Source organism: Rhinopithecus roxellana, chromosome 10 (assembly GCF_007565055.1).
Source record: "Rhinopithecus roxellana isolate Shanxi Qingling chromosome 10, ASM756505v1, whole genome shotgun sequence".
NCBI lineage: Eukaryota > Metazoa > Chordata > Mammalia > Primates > Cercopithecidae > Rhinopithecus > Rhinopithecus roxellana.
In genome coordinates, this window is record NC_044558.1 from 96,168,498 (window position 1) to 96,193,357 (window position 24,860).

The 24,860-nt window shown below is 51.2% G+C and overlaps 1 protein-coding gene across 1 annotated transcript in view; it reads right to left on the bottom strand.

The window, feature by feature from the left end:
* FAM222A (family with sequence similarity 222 member A) overlaps positions 1–24,860 on the bottom strand; it is a 55,868-nt gene that overhangs the window by 19,226 nt on the left and 11,782 nt on the right. The window contains exon 2 of the mRNA XM_010379447.2: positions 6,343–6,470. Within this exon, the coding sequence (XP_010377749.1) occupies positions 6,343–6,424 (82 nt within the window). The 5' untranslated portion in view covers positions 6,425–6,470. The remainder of the gene's footprint in view (positions 1–6,342; positions 6,471–24,860) is intronic.

Below are 24,860 nucleotides of genomic sequence, written 5' to 3' on the forward strand. Positions count from 1 at the left end.
GATTTGGTAGTGAGCACTATTCTTATTACAGAAACAAATGTGGGGATTGTGGTGACATACCAGATGCTCTACTATAAGCCCTGAGAATACAGTAATAGCATCGCTAATAACAAACGAGAAAGGAAGGAGGAAAGAAGGGGACAGGATTATAAGTAGACTGATATCCTAGTCTTTATGTAGAACTCCTGGCTTCAAGCGATCTGCCCACCTTGGCCTCCCAAAGTGCTGCGACTGCAGGTGTGAACCACTGTGCCCAGCCGGATATCCTCATCTTTAATAGCTGGAATCAAAAGATATCATTAAAACTGATGTTAGATAATAGAGGTTTGAAAATATGAAGTGAACTCTTTAAGAAAATGTTGTGGAGAGAAAAAGGAAATCTACCAATTTCATTATTTTATTCCACTTAGGGAAAATAATAGATACTATTCTAAAGAAATAGAGAATTAAAGAATAGTTATGCCACCAGAACAAAGCCACTAACCTTCCTTATGATTAGTAGGTACACAAAACAAAGCAGAGAACACAAATCACACAGTTAAAGAATTTTAGGACAATTTAAATAAAGCACAAATGACTGAACTAAGACCAGACATGTGTCATATCAATAAATGTAAATGGCCTAACTCTCCTATTAAAAGAAAAAAAGGGCATTCAGACTGGATCACAAAGCTTAATCCAACTCCATAGTATATGAGTCACATCTAAACAAAGTAATTCAGAAAGGTTGAAATAAAAGGATTGGCAAAGGTTTTAAGAAAAATGTGAATTTAAAAGGCAGAGATTACCATTTTAATAGATAAAACTGAATCCTGGACTTTTTGGCCTGGATTCAATTTTATCTCTTAGGATATAATTCACTATGAAGATTTAAGGTTATTAATATCTATGCATTAAATAACATTACATCGCCATTCAAAAAGCCAGAGATACAGGTGCTACAAGAAGACATAGACAGGAACATGTTAGCAGTAGGTGTCTAGTTCCTTTCTCTATCCATGACACTTCAGTAAGGCTATAGAAAACCTAATAGCCTAATTAATGGGAGATAAAATTGGTATACACCAAACTGAATCCTGAAAACAAAGTGACTTTTTAAGTCCCCATAAAAAAATCCACAAAGCTTACAACAATTACCATAGGTTATATCATGAAGAAAGTTTCAAAAAATTCCTAAAAAGTAGAAATAGTAGACAAGATTCTCTGATCATAAAAACACTACCACCACCCTAGAAGTAAAACACAAGGCTGGGCACGGTGGCTCACGCCCATAATCCCAGTACTTTGGGAGGCTGAGATGGGTGAATCACCTGAGGCCAGGAGTTCGAGACCAGAATGACCAACATGGAGAAACCCCATCTCTACTAAAAATACAAAATTAGCCGGGCATCGTGGCGGGCACCTGTAATCCCAGCTACTCGGGAGGCTGAGGCAGGAGAACCACTTGAACCCAGGAGGCGGAGGTTGCAGTGAGCCGAGATCATGCCATTGCACTCCAGCCTGGGCAACAAGAGCGAAACTCCATTTCAAACAAACAAAAAAACACACAAAACACCTACTATTTGAGTAGATGTGTGGGACTCAAATGAGTCTCACGTTAAAATTTAAAATATCTAGAAGATAATGAAAATACTACATACAGTTCAGTGCTCAGAGCCTTGTAGCCTGAATTTTTCCTTTTTTTAAAAAAATTAATGTAAAAATGTAACTCTCTAAGGGAAAAAAACTAAAAGCCGAAAGAAGGTTTTAATAAAGATAAAAGCATAAATTAATGAGTTAGAAACCAGAAAAGGATAATTACTAATAAATAAATCCTAAAGATGAATCTTTGGGGAAAGAGGATAGATAGTATCATTAGCTAACTAACCTAATGAAGAAAAACAGGAAAAAGAGCACAAAATATACAATATAAGAAATAAGAATGAACTCATCACTTAAGAGTTGTAAAAATTATTTAGTTCAAACTAACACAAGTCAATCTGAAGACCTGGATAAAATGGATACTTTTCTAGAGAAACATAATTTACTAAAGTCATTCAAAAAGCAGTAGAACAATCAAACTAATTATTAGTGAAGAAATAGCATTATCAAAGAGCTACCCACTCACCCCAAATAACTGCACTAGCCCAAACAGGTTCATGGAGGATCAACCAAACTTTTAAGAACAGATAATTCCATGTATATTTAAACTGTTCAAAGCAAAGAGAAGGAAAGCCTCTATTTTCTTCATGATGTGAGTGTAACATAGGAAAACCCAAACAAAATTGTTCCAAAAAAAAGAAAACCAAAGAACAATCTCTTTGACGAGACTGAGGCAAAAATCCTAAATAACAAATCCAATCCAGCAGTATATTATAAATATTTACCATGACCAACTGGGGTTTAATTTGGAATGCAAGGATAGTTCAATATTAAGAAATCTATTATTCATATTAATTCACAAATGGGAAAATATGTGATCATAAACACTGAAAAGTCTTTTGGCAAAGTTCACCTTCCATTCTTGATTTTTAAAATCCTCAACAAAACAGGAATAGATGGAGACTTATTTAACCTGATAAACTATCTGCCCCAAAGCCAGAATTTGCTTAATGGCGAAATCTAGAAGCTACAAAGCAAGAATGTCTATTATCACCACTATTATTGTTTCATTGTTCCAGAAATAGTAGCGAACTATTAAATAAAATAAAGAAATTAAGGTATAAAACAAAACAGGGGGTAAATTTATCATTTGTAAATCATATGATAGAATAACTGGAAAACCCAAGCACCTAAATTGAAAAACTGTTAGGAACAATAAAAGAATTCAGTAAGGTGGCAGAACTTAACAGCCTTCATATAAGCAACCTTCATTTGTGGAAGACAAGACTAGCTAAAAAAGCTAAACTATCCAGAAGTAAACTGAACCAAACAATGTGCAAGATTTCAACCAGGCAAATGTTAAAACATTCCTGAGAGACATGAAAGAGAAGTGTATCATGTTTTGGTGGGAAAGGCAGCATCATAAAAGTGTCATTTCTTCCTAAATTCATCTGTAAATGTAATGCAATCCCAGTGGAAACACAAATAAGATTTTTGTTTTGACCTAGATAAATTGATTCTATAGTTCAGACAGGAAAATAATAAAAGAGCCAAGGAAATTTGGGTAGAGGGTGAGAACAAGGAGCAACAACCTCTACCAAATACTAAAATGTACTACATGGCTGGGCATGGTGGCTCATGACTGTAATCCCACCACTTTGGGGGGCTAAGGTGGGCGGATCACCTGAAGTCAGGAGTTCAAGGCCAGCCTGGCCAACATGGTGAAACCCTGTCTCCACTAAAAAATACAAAAATTAGCCAAGTGTGGTGGTGCATGCCTGTAATCCCAGCTATTCAGGAGGCTGAGGCAGGAGAATCGCTTGAACCTGGGAGGCGGAGGCTGCAGTGAGCCAAGATTGTGCCACTGCACTCCAGTCTGGGAAACAGCGAGACTCTGTCTCAAAAAAAAAAAAAATTACAGGTTGAGCACCCCAAATCTAAAGTCCAAAGTGCTCCCAAATCTGCAACTTTTTGACTGCTGACATGGCATTCAAAGGAAATGCTCATTGGAGCATTTCGGATGCTCAACTGGTATAATGCAGATTTTCCAAAATTCAAAACACTTTGGTCTCAAGCATTTCCGATAAGGGCTACTCAACCTGGATATACACATGCTGCAACACAGATGAACTTATGTTATTCTAAGTGAAAGAAGCCAGTCACTAGTCCAGAATAGGGAAATTGTAGAGAAAGGGGAGGGGGTTGGTGGGGAGAGATGAAGTGACTACTGATGGGTGTCGGTTTTCTTCTCGAGGTGATGAAAATATTCTAAAATTGACTGTGGTGATGGCTGCATAACGCTGTGAATATACTAAAAATCATTGAATTGTACACTCCAAATTGGTGAATAGTATATGAATTATATTTCAATAAGGCTTTTTAAAACAACATAATAATTAAAAGAGTACTGCACTGATACATGAATGTATTTGGATTCATACCTCACACTTTGTACCCAATAAAATATAGGTCATACAGAGATCATACCTTTTTTTTTTTTTTTGAGACCGAGTCTCACTCTGTCACCGAGGTTGGAGTGCAGTGGCGCTATCTTGGCTTACTGCAACCTCTGCCTCCTGGGTTCAAGCAATTCTCCTGTCTCAGCCTCCTGAGTATCTGGGATTACAGGCGTGTGCCACCATGCCTGGCTAATTTTTGTATTTTTAGTAGAGATGGGGTTTCACTATGTTGGCCAGGCTGGTCTCAAACTCCTGACCTCAGGTGATCCGCCTGCCTTGGCCTCCCAAAGTTCTAGGATTACAGGTATAAGCCACCACGCCAGTCCTCATACATTTCTTAAAAACCATCAAAGATCTGTAAGAAACCTGGGGGAATTAAAAAATAATAATCTCAGCCTGAGGAAGGACTTTCTAAGTATGATCCAAATTTTGCTTTCTAAGTAAAATCCAAAGGCCATAAAAGGATAAATCTCACTTCCCCAACAAAATTTCTCCATGGCAGAATCAAAAACAACCAATTTGGGGAAAACATCTTCAACTCATAGCACAGACAGAGGTATGAGTCCATCACATGCAAATATACAAATAGCTCCTACAAATCAATAAGGACAAAACCCATTTCCACCCCCCCCCCCCAAAAAAAAGGAGCCAAGGAGATAAGTAGATGAGTCAAAGAAAAAACAAATGGCATAGACACAAAAAGATACTCAACCTCATTCATATAAAACTAAGTTAAAACTACACTGTAGCCAGGTGCAGTGGCTCACGCCTGTAATCCCAGCTGATCAGGAAGCAGAGGCTGGAGGATGGCGTGAGGCCAGGAGTTTGAGATTAGCCTGGGCAACACAGCTAGACTTTGTCTCCCTAAACAAAACAAAACAAAATAAAACCCACACTGTGATCCTATTTTCACTGCTCAGGTGAGCAAAACCTAAAAGTGTGATATGATGCTGTGATGGTGAGGGGTGAGGAACAGACCCTCACACCACAATGTGAGGTGTCCACAGATACACCATCTAAAGATGTCCATCAGACCACAGCTATCAAAATGCCTTTGACCTGGTATTTCCACTTCCAGAAATGTACCCTGCAGTTTTATCCACATCCTCGTGACACATCCAGGGTTTACCGCTGCACTGCTTTTAACAGCAACAGGTCAGTTACAGTCTAAATAGAGGACTGGCCAAATAAATTATGGGCCACCCCTGCTAGAGAAACCATGTGGCGAAAGAATGAGGAAGCTCTTTAGAAACTGACATACAGAATAGATGACAAAGGGAAACAGTGAGGTGCAGGATGGTGTGTAAAATATGCGTCTCCACACGTATTTGCTGGGACACCCATAAAACATCTAGAAGGACACCCAGGAAGCTGACGACATGAACTCCCTCTGCGAGGGAAGCGGGTGGCTGGCCCAGAGGGAGGCTTTTGTCTATATACCCCTTCCTTCCTCCAAGTGTTGGATAACATGAATGTGTTCCCTTGTCTAAAGATAAATATTTAAAAGAAAAAATATTTTCACATCATAAGCATCATGCTAAACGGCAACAGATCCTGGGCTATAGGACAGAAGCAATAGGGAGGGGTGGGGACTGCGGTGACCTGGAGACAGACATCCCTTTAAAAGAGGCAGTCATTCAGCGCTAGTCGTAGCTGCAGTACAGGCACACAGGCCTATGTTACCAGAGCCTCTGTTTTTGTTTTTTCAAGAGATACTAGAAATCCAGATTTTAATGCAAATCTCCATTTCTACATACTTCATTAAAAAAGAAATTATGATAGCTAAAAATAACCAAATCAGAATGTTTGGGATCCTGGTCCTAGATAGTGAGAACAGACCCCTGGTCACCAGGTCCAGCTCCCAGTGACAAAGCAATGCCAGAGAGGGAAGGAAACGCCCAAGACCACACAGCTGATGGGCCTCAAGCGGGAACCCCATTCTGTATTTTTTGTTTCCGTGTCATCCTACTTTAATGGTGGTAAGGGAGACAGACACGGCGAGATAATGGTGGTGAAGTTGCACAGGCCAGGTTGGGGCATGGTGATGGTGGTGGTCAGAAGAGGCTGCTGGGAAGGAGGTCAAGCCAGAGTTGAGAGTCTTGCTCCACAGGAGCTGGCCAAAGGAGTGGGTGTCATTTTGGAGAGCGAGACCAGGAAGGCAGCACAACCGGGGCCAAGGCCTGGGGGCCTAAGAGAGCATACCGACTTTCCGACAGGACCATGGTGGGTGAACGTCCTGGGGGGTAAATGGGTTCTCTGCCCGCGACCTGCCCTGCAAAGGCTGGGGAGGCATCCTACTCACACTTGCGCAGCTCCAGGCTCTTGCTCGGGCGGGCCAGGTGTTGGCCCGGGGGGTTCTGGGTCCTCTGCAGACAGGCCAGCATGGCTGAGCTGGGGGTCCCCAGTGGGGCACACTCTGCGGCAGGGTCCCTGCAGGAGGAAGATGGGGTGCTCTGTCACTTGGGGGCTGCTCCATGTTCGCCTCCCCCCATTCCCCACTGGGAGTCTCCCTGCAACCCTGAAGAACATCAGAGACTCTCAAAGCAGACACTCTTTTCCCTTATTTGACCAATGAGGGGACCAAGGCCTGAGGCATCAAGAGGCCCATCTGTGGCCTCACGGGAAGGGACAGAATCCAGGGCTCTTGAGTGGGGGGCTGGACTGATGGATCAGACATGCCCTGGCCCTGCTGGCATATGGGTCACCTGCTCTGGGGCCTGCCTTGATGCCCCCAACTGTGTCAGATCCTCACTCCCTCCATGCCCCGCAGTAGGCTCCCCTTCCGGCTGGTGGTGGCCCCCTGTAAGCAAGTCAGCCTGAAGACCCCACCTGGTCATCCTGGGCGTCTACACAGAGGGGTGCTCGGGAAATGCCAGTGGGTACGGGGGTGTCCCAGGTTACTGCAGTACTGGTCTGTCTCCCGCCCAGGGTATCCTCACAGCCCCCTGGAGGGGAGATGTCAGGATGGCATCACTGGGAGAACGAGGGCCTCTCGAACCTTGATCCACACTGCACCCTGAGCCCAGCCCCTATGGGCCACCAAGGCTGCTCTGACCCGAGATCCCTGTCGCTGCCTAAGTTCCTTACCCTGAATGGGAAGGGCAGAGGCCTGTGCCCCTCAGGGCAGCAGCTCAGATGTGGCTGCACACAGGCCCGTGTGGTACCTCCCCCCACAGCCAGAGCCTGACATTCACATGGACACTCGCCTTCAGCTTTCCCAAACCCACTCTCCTGCAGAGAACGTTTCAGGACGCCCAGGCACATTCCTGAGAGCCCGAAGCCCCTGAGTGGCAGGGTCAGAGTGGGTCTGCCTGTGAGGCCCCCATGGAAGCATGGTGGTGAGAGCTTACCTAGAGGTCCCTTCCTCCCTTCTTGCTAAGGAGAAGGCAGGTCTCAGGGTGAGCGCACCTTGGACACCCCAATGTCCATCCACTCAGGCACCCTGTCCCGGCCACCTGACCGCCCCCCCCCACCCCCAGTCCTGAGCAGCCAAGCTAGGTCACCTCAATCTTCATGTTGGTTTTAAAAAAGAAGAAAGCAGAGTGGGTGTGTGCTGAAGGGGAAGAAAGGGAAGTTATTTAATACTGAACAGGTGTCTGGAGTCCTAAATTCTGCCGCTTTCTTCTAATAATGAAGTATTCATGAGGAAAAGCCTTTTTTCACTACTTTCTTAAGATACTAATTTCACAACAAGCTCCTTGTTACGGTGCAATTATTCCAATCTTGTATTTCCCGGAGACGGCTGCAGCCTCCCGTCTGTCCTGGCCTCTCGGTAAATGAAAGACAATCGCGTAACCACCTTTCATTATGCCCTATTTTACTTTCAGCAAAGGTACCCTGAAAGAAATGATTTCCTCTGAAAGGGACTTTTATTCAGTTTCAAAACCAATTTTCTCCTATTACTGTCTCAAAAAAAAAAAAAAAAAAAAAAAAAAAAAAGCGAGAGACAGAGAGAAAGTGGGGGACAGAGGGGAGGGGAGGTGATTCTCACCGCCCCCTCCCCAATCGCCAGCCTTAACACAGAGATGCAATAAAAGCTGCAGTATCCACTTCCCGGCTTTGATTTCTGGTAATTTTAAAATAGGCCATTACAATCAGGCAGAAATTATACAGTTTAAAAAGGGAATGAAGTGGGGCTTATTGCAGGGATGAAAGTCCTTGACTGCAGGAAGGCAGTGCTGCTCCTCTCCTCGGGGATGTGGGATGTGAGCAGGTGGCGGGAGCAGGCCTGACTCAGGCCCGCCATCACCACAGCCTTGGACACCAGCCCTGGAGGACATGCTGTGCATGTGGACAGGGAGGGCTGGGTGTGCACACACACCCTGGTACACACTCACCTATGTACGTATGTGTTTGCTGCATGGCATGTTCCTCTGCACTTATAGGCACCCTCTCATGCACACACAGGTGGTCTATGGGGACTCACAATTGTGTGCAACCTGGAAGGTTAGAGGCCTGTGACAGCCTCCCTCACCCTTGCCCAGCCTCTTTCTGTGGCTCCTGCTCCAGTGCAGAGTCCATCTCTCGCCGCTGACATATGGGTTGGAGGAAAGGAGGGAGATCCGGAGAAAGCCAGTCCAAGACCTCTCCCTCCACAGATGGGAAACTCAAGCCACAGGGGGCAGTGGCCTGCTAGGGCTGCCAGGCAGGGAGTGGCTGGGTGCACTTACCCCCTCACCACTAAGCTTGGCTGCACCCAGGCCAGTAAGGAGGGAGATCAGAGGCTGGTGCCCTGTGGAAACCTGGATTGGAAGCCTGGAACCTCCCTGACTCCCAGCACATGCTGTGTGACCCCGGCTGGGCTAATGACCCTCTCTGGCCTGTAACAGTGGCTCTATGATCCCTATGGGTACTCCCAGGTCACTTTCTTCCAGAGTCCTGGCCACGCCCAGTCCTATCTCCAGCCTTTTACCGGGTGCCAGGGGTCCAGAAGTCCAGCCCTTCTCTGTGAGCCCCAGTGCTCCTTGGGCCATACATTCCACATGCTTTGCAGGTGAAAAAGGGTGGGCTGGGGGGTGCAATTGTTGGGGGAGGGGCAGGTCACCTATTCCAGAGCCTCCTGGGACCCCATCAGCTCCCTTCCCAGGGGGGCTTTGGTTGTCAGGTGCTCTTATGGTGGATGCCAGGCAGTTCTGGAGCTGAGAGAGGTCACCCAACCGAGCTCAGGGCGCGGGGGTTTCCAGGGTGCAATGGTGTCCAAGTGTAGGCCTCAGCTTTGGCTCAGCTTCGCCAGGCAGTTGCCTGCATCCTCCCATTCCTTGCTTCTGGAGGGCTACAGGCAGCCTGAGAGATGCTCTTCACTTGAAGAAGAGGGACTTTTTTCTCTCTGCACCCCCAGTTCCCCCAACTCACTGCCCATTCTTCCAGGAACCCTGTGTCCTGCCACTGGGGGCACGTGGCAGGGTAGTGGGGTGTCCTAGAAGGGAAGTGGAGAGGGGATCACCACCTCCAACTCCTATATCATTCCTATCATCTGCAACCAAGACAGTCAAATCCCTCTCCTTGGCCTTAAAACCTCTCTGGCTCCGGCGTGGAGCCCAGCCCTCTTTGCCCACCACACCTCATCTCTCTCACGGCTCCTCCTGGCCCTCCTTCCAGCCAGGCTGCCTCACACCTCCAGACTTCTGTCCCTGCTGGTTCTCCTGCCTATGGCATCATGACCCTGATCCATTCGAACTCAGATCTGTCTTCAGACCCTGGCTCACCCGTCCCTTCCTCTAGATATCCAGCATTTCTGCTCTAATCATACCGAGGCGTAACTGCCAACTTTCACATCTCTCTCCCTCCAGTGGACTGTGTTTCTTAGGGGTAGGGACCGTGTGTTATCTGTCTCTCTCTCCCCAGTGCCTGGCAAGATTAATTATTTAATAAATAGGTGTTGAATGAATGGCTGAATCAATGAATTGGTTATTGTCCAATAAAGTGACCTAGGCCTAGAGAAGCCAAGTATCCCAAACAAGGTCACACAGCAAGGCAGGGACAGGACTGGGGCATATGCCTAAGACACTCATGTTCTTTCTGTGACCCTACCTTGCCCCCTCCCTGCCTGGCATCATCCCATCTGCAGGAGGCCAGCCTCTCAGAGCCCCCACCTGGACTCATTACCCCCCTGGCCAAGCACCATCCAGGGAGTGCTGTTCATTTTGAAACCCTATCTGCAAATCAGACTGTTTATAAGCTCAAGGTCTTTTGTGACTTTAATAAAAAAGAGGGGGGCAGGGAGGGGAAAATGTCGCATGCCTCAATGATTAGAATGCTTGGCACCTTCCCTGACATGGGGGCTGATAAGACGCCTTATCTCGGAGACACCCGAGGAAAAGGTCCCCTCCACCAGATAACGCCCCCAGCTGTCGATGTGTCCTTTCATAGCTGAGGATTTAGATAAAGGAAATGTGACAGGGGAGGGGAAAGGAAGGAAGGAACTTTCCAGGTCCGAGGAGGAATTGAGTCTGTGATGCTCGCCTTAGCAGAACAATGAATAGGAGAAGGCTGTCTCTATTTTTATGGAAAGAATAGGGAATTGGGGCCTTGGGCCCTGCCTGCCTTTTGTCATCTTGCCCTAGCCTGTCTGGCTGCAGGGGGCATCGGGGAGCCCACGGGTCAGTGGGAGGGGAAGCTCTGAAACAGCAACATGCAATTTGGGCTCTTAACAGTGGTGAGCATGTATTGACTGACCTCTGTGCCGAGCCCATGCACCTCCTCCTTGTGGCCTCTGTGGCCCCATTTCACAGCTTAGGAAATGGCCAGAGAGAGGGGAAGCAATCTGTGCAAGGTCACACAGCTTTTAGATAGCAGAGCCCAAGGATGCCAATGCCAGTCAGACCCTCAGCCCCACACTGTCCAGCAGTTCCATCGTGGTTGGGTGCCCGTCAGCCCTCAGCTCCCAGTCAGCTGGGCAAGGAGGGATGGAAGCAAGGGTCTACTTCTCCCCAGGACCCAAATCCATTTTGATTTTACTGAGGGAGGGGCTGGGATCACAGAAGCAAGGGGTGAGAGGAGGGGAAGGGCTCCCAGAGTCCACTTATTCATCCCATAAACATTCAAGGAGCACAACTCATGAGGCCGGCATTGGGCAGAACAACAATGAGATGAGTAACGCCCAGTCCTTGCTTCTTACCCACCCATTCATTCATTTAGGCAGCAAACACTTCCCAAACATCTTTTGGGTGCCAGCCCTGTGCCACGTACTGGGAGGACGGAAATTACTCAGTGTCCTGCCAGAAAGGAACATCTAGCCAGAACTGACCTCCCACTAAAATGAATGATCTTGACCTCTCTCTGCCTCCAGCATTTTCCTGATGTGGCAAGCATCTGGAAGTTTCCCTCACGTGTCCGCAGGTCAGCAGTCTGCCCCTTGCCAGGCTGGACTGACCCCAAGGCAGAATAGGAGGACACACCTGGCTTCACAGCAGGGCCCTGAGGCTATGACCCCGGGAAAGCCATGGGCTGCGCCCCTCTGAGCCCCCATCTCCTCCTCCACCTCCAATCCCTAGAGCTACCTACCTGGCTTCCGTGGCTCCATTCAAGGCCAAAGCCTAGCTGTGACCTGGAGGGGAAGGTCATGCCAGGACCTTCCTGGTGTCCAACAGGACTAGTTCAGAGAAGAGAGCTGGCCCTAGAGGCCTTTGGGTTGTACCTGCCAGGCAGGGGCACAGTGAGAACTGGGGTTCTCACTGGCTGGGTGACCTGGAGAAGTCACAGCACCTCTCTGAGTCTGCTTCCCAAATGAACCTTTATGGGGAGTGGATCAGCTGATAGTACGAGGGCCATCTAGCTTGGACATAAGAGGATGCGACCATTTATTTTTCAAACTTAATCCAGCTGTGTGCAAGGTGTGGGGCGGTCCCTGACCTGTGGGCACACAAAGGGGCTCTAGATGTAGCCCTTGTCTTTGAGGGACTTAGAATCTCAAGCAGGGACAAGATAGGAAGCTGGCAAAACTCAGCAGTTCATGCAAGGAGTAGAGTAGTTGGTTCAGACTCTGAATTTCCTTTCAGGAAGTGAATGAGATGCCGGCCACTCCTCAGGACCTTGCAGCCTTCCTGGGGGTGGTGGCAGGATAGGTGGGTGGTGAGGGAGCCCTCTCAGAGTTCTCACCTCCATCCCTTTGGCTGTAATTTAAGTCTCTTCACGCTGCCTGGCCACACAGCCTGCCCCAAAGGCAGACAGGAGCCTGAAGTGGTGGTGGGACGCCCAGGGCCCGGGGAAGAGAATGAATGCTGGATTGGGAATACTGGGGTCAGACCCTGGCGATGTGGCCCTAAATGGGTCACTTCTCTGTGTGGGTCCCCAGCACTACGAGCTGAGCAAGAAGAAAGCCCCAGAAAGTCCAGTCCTCTCTAAATAGCGAGGGGCAGGAAACCTGCTTCTGGCCAGAAGAGTGGAGGGACCCTTGCCCAGCCCAGGAATGTCCTCAGGAATCCAGGTGCAAGCTTTCCCCAACCCCCTGTGGGGATCCCACGATAGGAAGATCCACTGTCTGTCTCTTTCCTCTCCTCTGTCTACATCCCTGTCCCTAGCTCCATCTGCCTCCTGTCCTGATGCCTCCCTTCTCCTTCCTGCTTTCTTTCTCCCTTCCTGACCCCTCTCTCCCTTGCTCCTTCCTCTCTCTCCCACCCCACTTGTCTCAGCAAGGCAGCCAGAGTGGAAGCCCATCCCCACCTCCCTCCTGCCGCTCCCTCCCCCATCTCTGTTCTGAGCCGGAGGCCTTCCAAGGGACCCTGTTAATAATTAAATGTTAATCTAAAAAGCAATTTGAGCTGTGGCTAGGCAGATCTGGTTAGAGATTACATTAGCATGGAGGAGGCGAGGGTAATTTTCTTTAACCCCTCTCCTGATCTCTCAAGCCGGGGATTCTTCAAGTCACACCGGCACTGCTGATTAAACTGGCACAGGGCTTGGCTGTGGATAAGGGGCCTGTGAAAAGTGATTATTTCCCACTGCCATTTGGGCCTCAGCACCAGAAGGGGATTTTTACTTTTTTTTTTTTTTTTTTTTTTAAGGTTGGGGGTTGGGGAAGGACTGTCCCCTTGAATAGGAGGCCTCATCTTCTGCCAGGATTACCACTGTATCCACCCCCACCCCAGAAGGCCAGGGGCTCTGTAAAATGCTGCAAATCTGGTCACAGAGCATACCTGGCTCTTTGGTTCCCAGGACAAAGATGCCAATCCCCTGCCTGGCTCCAACACCCCTCCATTGTGCCTGGTTCTGGGCTGGGCACTGGAGCCAGAGATGCTGGTAGTTCTGAGCCAAAGGGGAGACCAAAAAGTAAAGTGACAAGCACCAGTTTTGGCTGGCAGCCAGAATCCTGAGGCGGGCTTCCCTCTGCACAAGCCTCTCACCGGCACGCTTGCAGGCTTTTGCCCATGCAATCCCAAGAGCCAGAAAGGGCTTTTGAGCAGTTCTTCCTGGCTCTCTACCCCTTAAAACTCTACTCGACCTTCAATTGGAGTCCGGGTTCCTGAGGGCTTCTCCAAGACATACAAGGTGCATAATAAATGTTTGATGAATCATCAAATGACTGGAGTCCCATGTGGCTCTCCTTGATCCTTCCTCTATAGGTTCAAGGTGCTATAGCTGAGCACAGGGGTCCTCAGGAAAATGTCTCCTGAACAAAGGATGGGCAAGAGGCTGTCCTGGGGAGTTGGGAGAGGGCGGGCCTCAGGAAGTGTCCTACTGGGACACAGGGCTGGGGTCTGGGGGTGGGTGGCCATTCCTGGGCCTGTCAGCACCACGGCCAGCTCCCGGCGCAGGAGCCCTGGAGAAAGGGGTGGGGCACAGCCTGAGAGCATAGTGATGTCAGTCGCCATGGGAACTGACAACTGTGATGTGCCTCCGTCAGCATTCCAACCACTGGGGACGGCATGACAGATTAAACACCAACTATGTGCCAGGCCAGGCCCTGTGCTAGATGCTGGGGCAGTGACAGACCCTGAGTGGATGGGAGGCATCAGAGGGGTAATCACAAGGCAGGGAGACAAGCGGTGGCCATGATGGGGTCACCCTACCTGGCCTGGTGGGGGGGGGGGGGTCAAGATGGAAGGACACACCAGCTGCCTCAGTGTCTGTCCCCAACTTCACATCCGGATGTCTGAGCTTTATACCTTAACTCTGTGAGCTTGGGCAAATCCCTCCCTCCTCTCTGAGCCTCAGTTTCCACATCTGCAAAAGGGGTTAATTCCTTACAACAGAGTGCCAGGGTCCTTGTGGTAGCTGCCTAAGTGGTACCCGTTGTTAGCACTGTTTACAGTTGTTATCAACAGGTAAGTAGGAAAAAGCCAACGAAAGGGGAGGATCCCACAGAAGAGACTGCACAGGCCACCACATGGAGACTTGAGAGAGGAGCAAACAAAGAACATAAAGGAGCTCCAGGCTGCTGGAGAGCAAACCCTCCTGGTGAGTCATTGAGAGCACCTCATCTATGCAGGGCCAGGCAGGGACCCCCCACCAACCTCACGGCGGGGAGATCTATTTCCTCTGCACTAGTGCTGGTTCAGGACAGGGACTCAGAGAAGGTGCTGGGAGGAGGGGCAGTCATTGCCACTGGCAACAGGCCTGGCTGGCCCTCTCCCAGAGCCACAGACCTCTGAGGGGCAGTTTTACTCTTTCCGGAGAGCCAGAGATCCCAAGGTGCAAAGTTTGGAGCAGGGGCAGGCTGAGCCTCTGTTCTCCCAGTTCCAGCCTTGGCTCTTTAATTAAAATTGTCAGTCAAGTAAGACTCCATCGTCACCTTCCAGCAAAGAGGGAGTGGGGAGATCTGAGAATCGATACTGAACAGCTTCAGTACTACGATGCCATAATGGGGCTGGGAGCTCAGCCGAAAGCCCCCCACCCAGTTTTTTTTTTTAGAGGTGGTCCTAGAATCTCTCTGGAGAAACAACATGGAAATGGAGACCAAAAGAGGGAAGGAGGGATGCCACCAGATGACACTGGGATCCCGGAAAATGGAACACTGTGTGCAACGGGCAAAGGACCCACAGTGGAGATGGGAGGGACCCAGTATCTCCAACCTTCCTCCTACCTATTCCCCCAGTCCCTGCACCCACAGTTCAGGGTTAAAGCAGGCAACAGGGAAGGAGAAAAATCTAATAGTAAGAGCAATAATAAGAGCTAGCTTTTATTTTTAGTGTTCTCCATGGGCTCAGTACTTTACAGACATCACCTCACGTAACCTACGCCACAACCGGGAGAAAGACATGATTGGCGTTGCACCCACAAGGAAACAGGGAAAGGAGCTGTCCAGGGCCATGGGGCTGGTTGGTTGGTGGAGCAGGCAAGAAAGTCCCATGGAAGAGGTTGGCCTGGGCCAGACGGGGTTGAGGATTCAGGTCGCAAGGGACAGGGAGGAAGAAGACTGGGTCCGTGTGCAAGAATGGCCCAAGAGTGTTTAAAAGATGAGAGTGGCCCAGGTCAGGGGAGGAGAGTGGACAAAAGTGACAGGCAGGGGCTGGCCTTAGCTTTTAGCCCAATGCTAAGATCAGCAGATGCTTCTGGGGGTCAGGCTGGGGCAGAAATGAACAGAGCCTTCGAGGCAGGGGTTAGGAAACAGGACAGGACACTCGGCCCAAATGACAGCACCATCACTCCACATCCCAGAGTTCATGAGCTCTCTCAATATTTGTTTTATTTAAATCTCCAAGAGTCAAACGCCACTCACCACCTATATGTGGACTAGTCTCCAGCTTTCCACCTCTTCTGTGAGTGAGGGTAGAGGGGCGTCATGTCTCTAACTCCTCCTATGGTCAGGGAGCTCCCTCCATGTCATCTGGCCACAGGCACTCTGATTTAGAAAGTGCTGGAGCCAGACCGCCTGGGTTCAACCCCCTCCCCCATCATAGCCTAGCGGCTGATGGTTAACTCTGGGGAATTTTCTTTTTCTTCTTTGTGCTTCTCTGTATTCCTAATTTTTCTACAATGAACAAGCATCACTTCTTTTTTTCTTTTCTTTTTTTTAAAAGAACTTTTCAAAAGGGATTTCAACCTCTGACCACCTGGAGACAGGAGACCGGCGCTCATTGTAAATGCCCTGACATGACAGGGAACAGCTGCTGGGGAGGTGGAGACGGGTCGGGGGAGAGACAGGAAGCCCCAGTGGCTTGGAAATCCAGGAGCCACAGGAAGCAGTGAGCTTTCTGCGGAGCCAGATCCGGTGAAGCCAATTCACCAGCAGGTCCCGGCAGTGACTCTTCTACAACAGATTCCTGCCCATCCCTGTGCCCTATTGCCCCCCTGCCACCAATCTCCACCCCATGGGAGCCAGACCAAGCCTTTCTGTGTGTAGCACACATCTCTCCTGCTTAGAGCTCACTTCCGTGGCATTTTGTTTCTTTTTTAGAGACGGGGTCTTGCCCTGTCCCCCAGGCTGGGGTACGGTGGCATGATCATGGCTCACTGCAGCTCACTCCTGGGCTCAAGTGATCCTCCTGCCTCAGCCTCTCAAGCAGCTGGGACTACAGTCTTACACCACCCCACCCAGCTCATTATTATTTTTTGTAGACATGGGATCTCGTTATGTTGCCCAAGCTGGTCTCGAATTCCTGGCCTTAAGCAAGCTTCTTACCCCAGCCTCCCTAAGTGCTGGAATTATAGGTATGAGCCATTCTGCCAGTCTTCCGTGGCATTTCTAATAATATCCTTGAAGGGGCCGGGCGCGGTGGCTCAAGCCTGTAATCCCAGCACTTTGGGAGGCCGAGACAGGCGGATCACGAGGTCAGGAGATCGAGACCATCCTGGCGAACACGGTGAAACCCCCGTCTCTACTAAAAAATACAAAAAAACTAGCTGGGCGAGGTGGTGGGCACCTGTAGTCCCAGCTACTCGGGAGGCTGAGGCAGGAGAATGGCGTGAACCCGGGAGGCGGAGCTTGCAGTGAGCTGAGATCCAGCCACTGCATTCCAGCCTGGGCGACAGAGCGAGACTCCGTCTCAAAAAAAAAAAAAAAAAAAAAAAAAAAATCCTTGAAGGACCTGTGTGAATCCCTTTCCCAATATCTATCTGCACTGTCCCTGTCCCGTGCTGATCCTGCTCAGACACACTGGCTTTCTTTCTGGTCCTCTCACAGGCCAACACCGGCCCCACCCCAGGGCCTTTGCACTTACGGTTTTGCCTCTACCTAAATACCCTACACCACTGCTGTCTGACAGAAATATGTAATAACGGGAGCCTCATATGTACTTGTAAATTTTCTAGCAGTAACAGAGGAAATTAAATTTAATAATATATTTTATTTCACCCAATAGATCCAAAATAGTATCACTTCAGTGTGTAATCAACATTAAAATTAATTCCTGAGATATTTTATGTTCTTGTTTTTATTCTAAGTCTTTGAAACCTGGGATGGATTTTACACCAATAGGACATCTCAGTTCAGTTCAGACTTGCCTCACTGCAAACGCTCCATGCCACCTGTGGACAGTGCAACACCACACTGTCCCCAGTGCACACCCCTCCCCCACTCTCCATGCCAGCTCCATTTCCCATTCACACCTCAGCTCAAACATCACCTCCTCTGAGAGACCCTCCTTGACCACCTGGTCAAGCTGGCAACCTCCTGCCCCAGCCACTGTCCCATCACCACAGCAGTTCCTTCGCTGTCATGACTGCTCTGAAATTATCTTGATGAGTGGTGTCTGTCTCTTCCACCAGAGTGCAGGTTCTACTGTGTCTGCACGATGGGGCACACAGTAGGCACTCTGTGGCAGGTGGTCAGGGACAGAGGTGGGGATGACAGGCCTGGCCTGAGGCCCTTATCCATCTACCTTATTCCAAATTCTACTCTAGGTGATGAGATGTAGCAGTGGAATGTGTGTGTGTGTATGTGTGTATATACATGTGTGTGGGGAACGTGTCCTGCATACACACACACACACACACACACACACACACACACACACACACAGCTCCCCCCACCCACCTCCCCTCCTTCTGAAAAGTGGGCCCAGAGGATGGGTCTCCTTTCAAAATCAGCCCGGTGCAGAAAAACGGCTGTGACAGCACAAAGCCGAGATGCAATCAGCAATGGGCCCGATTGCCTGGTGACGGTTACAAATGATCTGATGTGGAAAAGACAGGATCAGATGTGTGCACAGAACAACGGCTGCTCCGCGCCCCCACATGCTAGACAATGGGCTGCTGGGCAGGCGGGCGGGCAGGTGACGCCCAGTAGCCCAGGACAGGCTTAGCACAGAGCGGCCCTTCCTGGGGCCAGACACTCCCCGAATGCCCAGCACCTGGGCAGAATGTTCCTACATGGGACCAAGTGTTAGTTCTGGGCAGTTAGATGTCGGCTGAATTTTATTTTCTTTGTCAGACTTATTTCCAAATACTAAAAGATGAACATGATTTTTGTAATGAGGGGGAAAGAAACTCCTCCCACCCGGCCCTCAGCCTCTGCGCTCAGAGCCTCAGAAGCGTAGGTGTGAGGGGGCTGTACACAGCTTCACGATGACCACTGGACGTGGCCCTTGCCCTACCCCCAGGGGTTGGTGGGGGGCTCTAGACCTGCACTCTCAACCATCGAGTAACAAACGTCCTCGTACTGTGATGTGACCACAGCCCTGCGTGAGAAGGCTGTGTCCACAGACTGCGTGGCTTGCCCGGGGTGTACAGCAGTGAGAAGGCCAGGCCTCAGGCCTCATAGACCCCCCTCTGGTCTCTTTCTGCTCCAAGGCCAGTAGATGCTCAATAAATCCCACCTGAACAGACAGAGAGGTGGGCTGGGACCTTTATTGCCCACACTCCCTGCAGGGTCCAGGTTCACATTTCAGGGTCTCTCCTCCCTCTTTTCCCTGCAGTTTGCCACCTCAACCCAACAAACCCCTCCACACACCCAGAACGCCCAGGCCTCAGAGACCAGAGGGGCAGGGCTAGCAGCGAGGGGGCAAGAGCCTCCTCTGGGCCCAGCGTCACCCACCAGGCAACACAAGCCCCACCCTCAGCCTGTGTCATGGAGGCTCCAGGGCTCCATGGATAAGGGAGAGGCCTCTCCTGCAGGAGGTCTGGGCAGGGGGTGGCTTCACTGAGCAGCAACTGTGTGCCAGGTGCCACGCCTCAGCTCACATGCAGCTGGAAGCCCTTCTCTTGAGTGTGAATACATCCACACCTCCCATTCTCCAGCAGGGGCAGAGGCTCCGAGAGGAACAGGATTTGCACCTAGTGGGGTCAGGATGCGAACTAGGTCTGCTGGACTCTAAAGCCCTTGGCATGGCTGTGCTGTGGGAGGGCTAGATTCTGAGTGGGCACCCAATGTCCCACAGGACCAGCTGCTCCTGGGATAGGCGCTGGGTCACCTCCCCAGCATGCCAAAGGGGTGATCACGCAGCCAGTTAAGCTACCCCTCCCGCCACCACCACAGCATCCTAGTAGCCCTCATTCTCCAGACCCACAAGGCACTGCCCCTCTGGCTCCTGACAGTGTCTAGGAAGGGCGAAACAGCACCTCAGCTAAGGCAAAAACCCAGAACTCAGTTTGAACCCTGGCTCTGCTATTCACTAGCAGGGCGGTCTTGAGTAAGCCACCAAGTCCCTTGGGGACTCAGTCTCTCCATACGAATCATGGAAGTAGAAACCACACTTTCCTCACCAGCCGTCATGAGGATGAAGCGGTGATGAACACGTGCAGTGTAGCACTCGTGAACTGCCCGCCCAGCTCTCACCCCAGGAGATGACAGTGACGGGCTCAGAGGGGTGAAGCGATTTGCCCGCGGTCACACAGCAGCAGGGGAGGTGGCCAGGGATCCTTGAACCCCAGGACCTAAACCCCAATTCCTTCCAGCAGTTTATCCTTTCATACCAGGGACAAGACCCCAAATGTGCCTTGAGAGTGAGAGGAGATGCTCCAAAGAGTGCAGTCACCAAACCCTGCCTGAGCACCTGTGGTGTGCCTGGCTGCAGGAGCCCAGAGAAAAACCAAACACGGCCAAGATGATCAGACACACGCCCACGCAACCCCAATCCCGGGTCAGAAGAGCTTCAGGGGGCCCAGAGAAGAGGTCCTTCCAAGGACAGGCTGCTTCCCAGAAAAAGGAGTATCTGAGTTCCTTGTCTGTGTGTCCCGAGGGCAAGTGCGGCGCCTGGCATGGAGCCCAAAGGCACCAACAGGGGTTCAGTGAGTCTGATGAGGTGGGCCTTGTGGCACTAAATGAATGGTGTGGGCTGGAGGAACCCTCCCACCCCCGGGCAGGTGCCAGAGGTATTACCTTGCAGGCACCACTCACCTGCAGAATCTTCCTCACCTCCTTGGTTATCCCATTTTAGTTGGGGGCGGGGGCGGCGGTGCTGAGGCACAGAGAAGCAAAGCTACATGCCCAAAGCCATCTGGTAAGAAACTGGTGGAGCAGGGATTTGAATCCACATTCACCTGGCTCCATAGTAATCATCATCACACCAACAGGCCCTCAGCCTGAGGAGAGCCAGCCTGTAGGGTAAGAGTGGGCTGTTTGGGTGGCGTGGGCAAGGGAAGAGTGGACGCAGGTTGGAGGGGTTAGGAGGGGCCTCAAAGGCAGACTTAGGCCTTGGCACACCACCCACAGGCAAGAAGGAGCCACAGAGAAGGCGCAGTGGTCATGGCAGGGACTTTGGACGTGGCCTATCTGGGTTCAATCCCCAGCTGGCTCCCCTACGTGCTAGCTGTGCAGTCTCAGGCAGGGCAACTAACCTCTCTGTGTTTCAGCTGTCCCATCTGTAGAAAGGGGCTCACAATATGCCGACCTCACAGATCGGTGCAGTGGAATTATGGCACACAATGAATTGAATGTGTTTACTAAATTGAAAAGATGAAAAACTGAAAGCTGGTAGAGGGAGTCAGTGCCCAGTCAGGTTTGGGGACAAGCTGGCCGCTAGGCCTGCTCCCGCATTTTGGTCCAGGTGGGTGTCAGGCCTAGGGAGCGGAGGTTGCAGCGGCGTCTCCCAGCCTTGCTGGGGCATGCGCCAGCATGTGCATGCGTGCGCGCGTCTGTGTGTGTTGCTGCAGCGGCTTCTATGCAAACATGTTAATTTGTTTTCATTTTGTGTTTTTTTCCCTCGCAGGATAATTGGGTGAGTTTGAAGTCTTGGCGAGGCTGCTGATTATAGCTATTTGGGTGGTGCCCTCGTGGGGCTCGTGCCCTGCCTCCTGCCTCTGGGAGCGAAGGCGGTGGCTGGGGGTGTCTTGAGGGGCTCGGGGAGATGCCACTGGGTTCCAGGGGCTCTTGCTGGCTGGGGATGGGGAAGGCAAGCCGTCCTGAGACCCCCCCCAGCATGCCCCTCACCCAGACAATACAGGGTCATTAAAGGGCGCAAATCTGCCCACACCTTTTCTCTTTGCCCTGTTCGCTGCATTAAAACACTTGTGATGTGTTTGCCAATGTCCAAAAGAAAAATAAAAACTAGAATTCTACCTAAAATTCTTATTGTCTGTGTTCTCTTGGGGGAAAATCCCAAACCTGGCAGTGCTGGAACCCCTGGCTGATGTGTCCTGAGGGTGGCTACAGCGGCTTTGCTCCTCACGTTACCTGCATGGTCCCCAGGTACCTAAGTTTTCCACCCTGGAGAAGGCGTGGGGCTTTGGAGTTGGAACGGCCAAGGTGCCCTGGGCAGCCATGCGACCTGTCAGCAGCTGGCTGTCTGCCCCTCTTTTTTCACCTGTAACCCCACTGCCTTGTCCTGGGAGGACTGAAAGGAGATGGCAGAGTTTTCAGGAGCGTAGTAGAGGTTTGGTTAGTCTTAGAGACGAGAAGGGAGCTCCCTGCTCTGTGGGCATCCCACACTTGACTCCATCCTTGGACGTGTAGCCCTGTCACTGACCTGTTTATGTCTGTCTCTCCTGCTAGGTGGGAACCAGGTCTCTGAGGGCTGGACTGGATCTTTGGTTCCGACTTCACCGAATGCCTACCATGTGCCACACTGTGCACGAAGAGGTGGGAGAGAGGTGAAAAGGGCTTGGGTGGGGCTCTGGAGGTGAGCAGGTACCAGACCCTTAGCCCTGCAGAGAAGGCACACATGTGGGTACGTGAACGTGTGTGTGCTGGGGCAAGGGATGGTGAGGGTACACCTGGCAGATGCCCCAGCCTGAGCAAAGGCACAGAGGAAGGCACCGCTTGGCAGGTGCAAGCTCATCCCAGGTGGCTGGAATATGCTGCAGGAGGCCAAGTGGCCTTCATCCTGTGTGGCTCTGCTCTCCCACAGGGCTGGGTTCATACAAAAGGGACTCCGTGTCTACAGTGGACTGCTACTGACTAGGCTAAGTGGGGATTAGGAAGAGACTAAGGGCTGGGCCTTACCAGAAGCCACAATCCCCGTGTGGTCTCTTTGGGACCCTGGGATCCCTGATGAGTCACCTTAGCTCTGATCCTCACATTGTTTACATGTAAAGTGGGCTGTGGCAGGGACCCTGTGGGACAGTCCCTGGTGCATGCTTATGCTCCTGAGAGGGACTTCAACACCCACCACCCACCCACTGCTGTAGCTCACATTCTCCCCATCCCAGGAGGCAGCAGGAATGCTGGGAAATCCCAGCCTACGCGTGTGCGGGCCGAGTGTGCTCAGGTACCAAGCTTAGCACTTTACCCAGGTCCTGGCACTACCTCCCCAAGTTCCCCTGGGGCGGGTTCTCTTTCATTTCCATTTCCCAGCTAAGGAGATCGAGGCTCGGAGCAGGTTGAACAGGTATGGTAGCCCTCAACAGGGCCCTGGGCTTGTTCATGAACGCCCTGCAGCCACCAGCCCAGAGTCCGGCCACGACTGAGGGACGGGACGGACATTCAGTGTCCACCCAGGGAACAGACACACCTGAAGACTTCCTGCTGGTTTCCACCCAGGACTTTGGTGGTGGGGTAGACCTGGAGGCCCTGTCCCCAGCACCTATCTCTGCTCTTCCGCCAGCCCACCCTGGGGAATGAGCACCCTGAGTTGCAAACCTGGACCCCCGGGGCATGACACAAAAGGCAACTCCACAGACAGACAGAGCTTTGGAGTCAGCCACATCCCCACCCCATGACCACGTGCCAGCGTGGCGAGTCACCTGTCCTCCCTGAACCTCAGTGTCTTCCTCTGAAACATGAGACTACTGCCCCTAGCGTGAAGGGTGGGTGGAGTGCCAGGCTCAGGGCTGGCACACAGCAGGCCCACAGCAATCCATGTTAATGGCTGCCTGTGGCTCCTCTAGCAGCCAAGGACCCCCAGGAAACAAGAGGAAGACACAAAATAGTGAGAGAAGGAGGCAGAGCTGATGATGACAGGCTCCCTGGCCAGTCCCCTGGAGGTGTCGGCCAAACCTCTGTGGAGGGCTCAGGCCTCCACAGTCACACGGGGTGGCAGCTGGCAGCACCCCCTCCCCCTCTGAGAGGCACACAAAGGGGCCTCTATTCCCACTCTGAGCATGTCCCTGGCCGGCCAGGCTGCACCGCCCTCTCCCCACTCTGCTGGCTGCTCGGCCCGGCTCAAGCTCACACAAAGGCCGGTGTGTCCCAGCCTGGCCTCAGAAGACCCTGACCATAGAGTTGGAGAGTTCAAAAGGGCCCTGAGGAGGGCGTGTAAGGTGTGGCAGGGCTGCATACAGTCTCTCCAGGGAGGGGGCTAAGAAGGCACAAGAGGCTTGGGATCGAGGAAACTGGGCAGGAGCCGTCTCCAGCATCACCACCTCCCAGCCCAGTCACCTTGGGTTAGCTTGGACCTCCACTTCCTCATCTGTACAATGGAGACCATGATGATAGCACACCCAACTTTCCGGTCTGTCAGAGGTCTCATGAGACAACATGGGGCCTGGTGCGCAACCACACCCAGCACCTCAGAGCCAGGAGCAAGGCAAGAGTAGATGGGGGTGGGCGGGAGTCCCCTGGGGCCTGGCCAGGCATGTTCTCAGCATCTCCCTCCTCAGTCCTGCCCTGGAAGCCAAGAGGACCCAGGCCCTGAGGGAAGGGGGAATGGCACCTGCTTCTAGACCACTCCATTCTCACCCTCCACCCAGCAAGGTCTACATCTGTTGATTCTGACCATCAGGCCAGGCCTGAGCCCCTCGCTGCTCCTGACCCACCTCCAGGCAGTGCGCAGACATCAGCCACTGTTTACCAAATACCTACTGTGTGCGGGGACCTGTAGACATTACATCTTTTTTCAGCCCCGCGGCTGCCCGGGGTGGGTGCGGGAGGATGATACAACAGTTACAGGCTCCACAGTCAGTGATCCAGGGCCAAATCCTGGTTCCACCACTTCCTGCTGTGGGACTCTGGCCTCACACTCTGCGTAGCAACCAAATGGGAAAACAAAACCAAACCATGATGCCCCCAGACCCCAGCAGCCTTGAAATCCTGACCGCTGGGCTGTCACCCTCAACTCACAGATGAGGAAAACTGAGGCCCCGTGCTTGGCAAGCAGGAGGTGGACCATAAACCTGATGAATCATTCTAGTAGAAGGAATAGGGATTTGAAATCAAGTCTGGTGGACTCTGAACCCCTTTTCTACTTGAAGGTTTTGCCAACTTTTTTTTTTTTTTTTTTTTAGCAATTTTTTCTTGTTTCCCAGCTCAGCTTGTGGGTCACGCGGCCTGCAGAGGACGGGGCAGGAGGCCCAGGCCAGCAGCCTGACCCATCTCTCTGGCTGACCCCCAGGAACCCTCGCCCTGCCACACAAAGTCCCCCTTTCTCCCTCCCACCAGCTCAGGGCGGCCAAGTGAACAGCAGAATACCAAGTAATTAAGCCGGCGCGCACCATCCGGGCGCCCGGGAACACTGTGGAGTTTCCCTTTTATGTTTATAGCAATTGTATGAAAATGTGCAACATGGAGCAGCACCAGCTGACAAATGAGACGAAACAGACAGGATTCCGGGCCGGCTTTTTTCCGGGCCT